This window comes from Egretta garzetta, unplaced genomic scaffold (genome assembly GCF_000687185.1).
Source record: "Egretta garzetta isolate BGI_Z169 unplaced genomic scaffold, ASM68718v1 scaffold404, whole genome shotgun sequence".
Lineage (NCBI taxonomy): Eukaryota > Metazoa > Chordata > Aves > Pelecaniformes > Ardeidae > Egretta > Egretta garzetta.
Window position 1 is genome coordinate 1,305,412 of NW_009259323.1, and position 1,127 is coordinate 1,306,538.

General features: G+C 59.4%; 1 protein-coding gene across 1 annotated transcript in view; it reads left to right on the top strand.

Annotated features, from left to right (window-relative positions):
• Window positions 1-1,127, top strand: part of DLG3 (discs large MAGUK scaffold protein 3) — an 82,930-nt gene that overhangs the window by 41,566 nt on the left and 40,237 nt on the right. The window contains exon 5 of the mRNA XM_035892133.1: window positions 396-449. Coding sequence (XP_035748026.1) covers window positions 396-449 — 54 coding nt within the window. The remainder of the gene's footprint in view (window positions 1-395; window positions 450-1,127) is intronic.

A 1,127-nucleotide genomic window follows, 5' to 3' on the forward strand; every position in this document is an offset into this window, starting at 1 on the left:
CGTTGGGATACAGCCCACCTGCAGAAGGACTTCCTGCCCTACTCCTCCTATTCCCGAATCCCTCAGTCATGTGGTTTTCAAGTAAATTTTGGTGCTGGTGGGATTCAGGCCCAAGGCTGGGAGTGTTTTCAGTCTTCCCTGTCTCCTTCCCAGCAGCCGAGGCCATGTGGTGTTGGGGACACACCAGGCCTGAGGAGGGGACAGATGCCCAGAGCCACGCTGTGGCCCTGCTCCTGTCCCAGGATTGTTGGGCACCTGCAGGAGGGACGAGCGCAGAGCCCTTCCTGAGCTGCTGTCTTCTGCCTGTGGCGGCACGGCCAGGGCAGAGGCAGCGCACCGCGAAGGGCTGGGTCCATTGCTCAGCTCGGTGACATTCCGCTTTTGTCTCCTCACAGGCCAACCCTGCTCCCATTATCGTGAACACAGACTCGCTGGAACAAGGGCTCTCTGTAAGTCTCCTGGGTTTGTTTTGCTTCCTTTGAACAAGCGGTGCGTTTTCCCTGCTTGGCAGTGCAGGAAAGGCTCCACCAGCCCAAGGAGGCCCTGGTGAGGTAGCAGAGGAGCCTGGTACCTGTGCCACGTCCCTGCGGCACATCCCGCCCCAAACCTCACTGGGGCTGGGTGACACTGAGCAGAGCCAAGGCTAGCAGCGAGTGATGCTAGGGACTCCAGCACAGGCTACAAGGCAGAAGGCACTCAGAGGGGCACCCTGTGGGGTGAGCAGGCATCAGAGAAGCAGAGGGAGCTGGGCTGGCTGCGTTCAGGGTTACCCACACAGCCATTTCCTCAGCCTCCCATGCAGGGTGGCTGCAAGGCCCTGCTGGGGCGTCCCTTACCTTCCTGCACTGCCTCAGCCCCCTTCGGCAGCCCCGTACCCTCAGGAGGGAGGCAGAGCTCTCTGGGTGCTCGTTGGCATCTCACTCACTGATCCTCAGGGCAGCAGGACCCATGGGATGCTGCTCTGCTCCCACTGAAGGCTGCCAGCAGCTGAGCAGTGCTTGGTGACTGTGAGTGTTTGCAGCCACAGTGCATTTGGCACTCTTGGCATATTTTAAAGATTTTTGGTTTGTTGCAGAGAGGGTTTGAGCACTGCTGCATCCCTTCCCAGAACATCTGCAAATCATTCC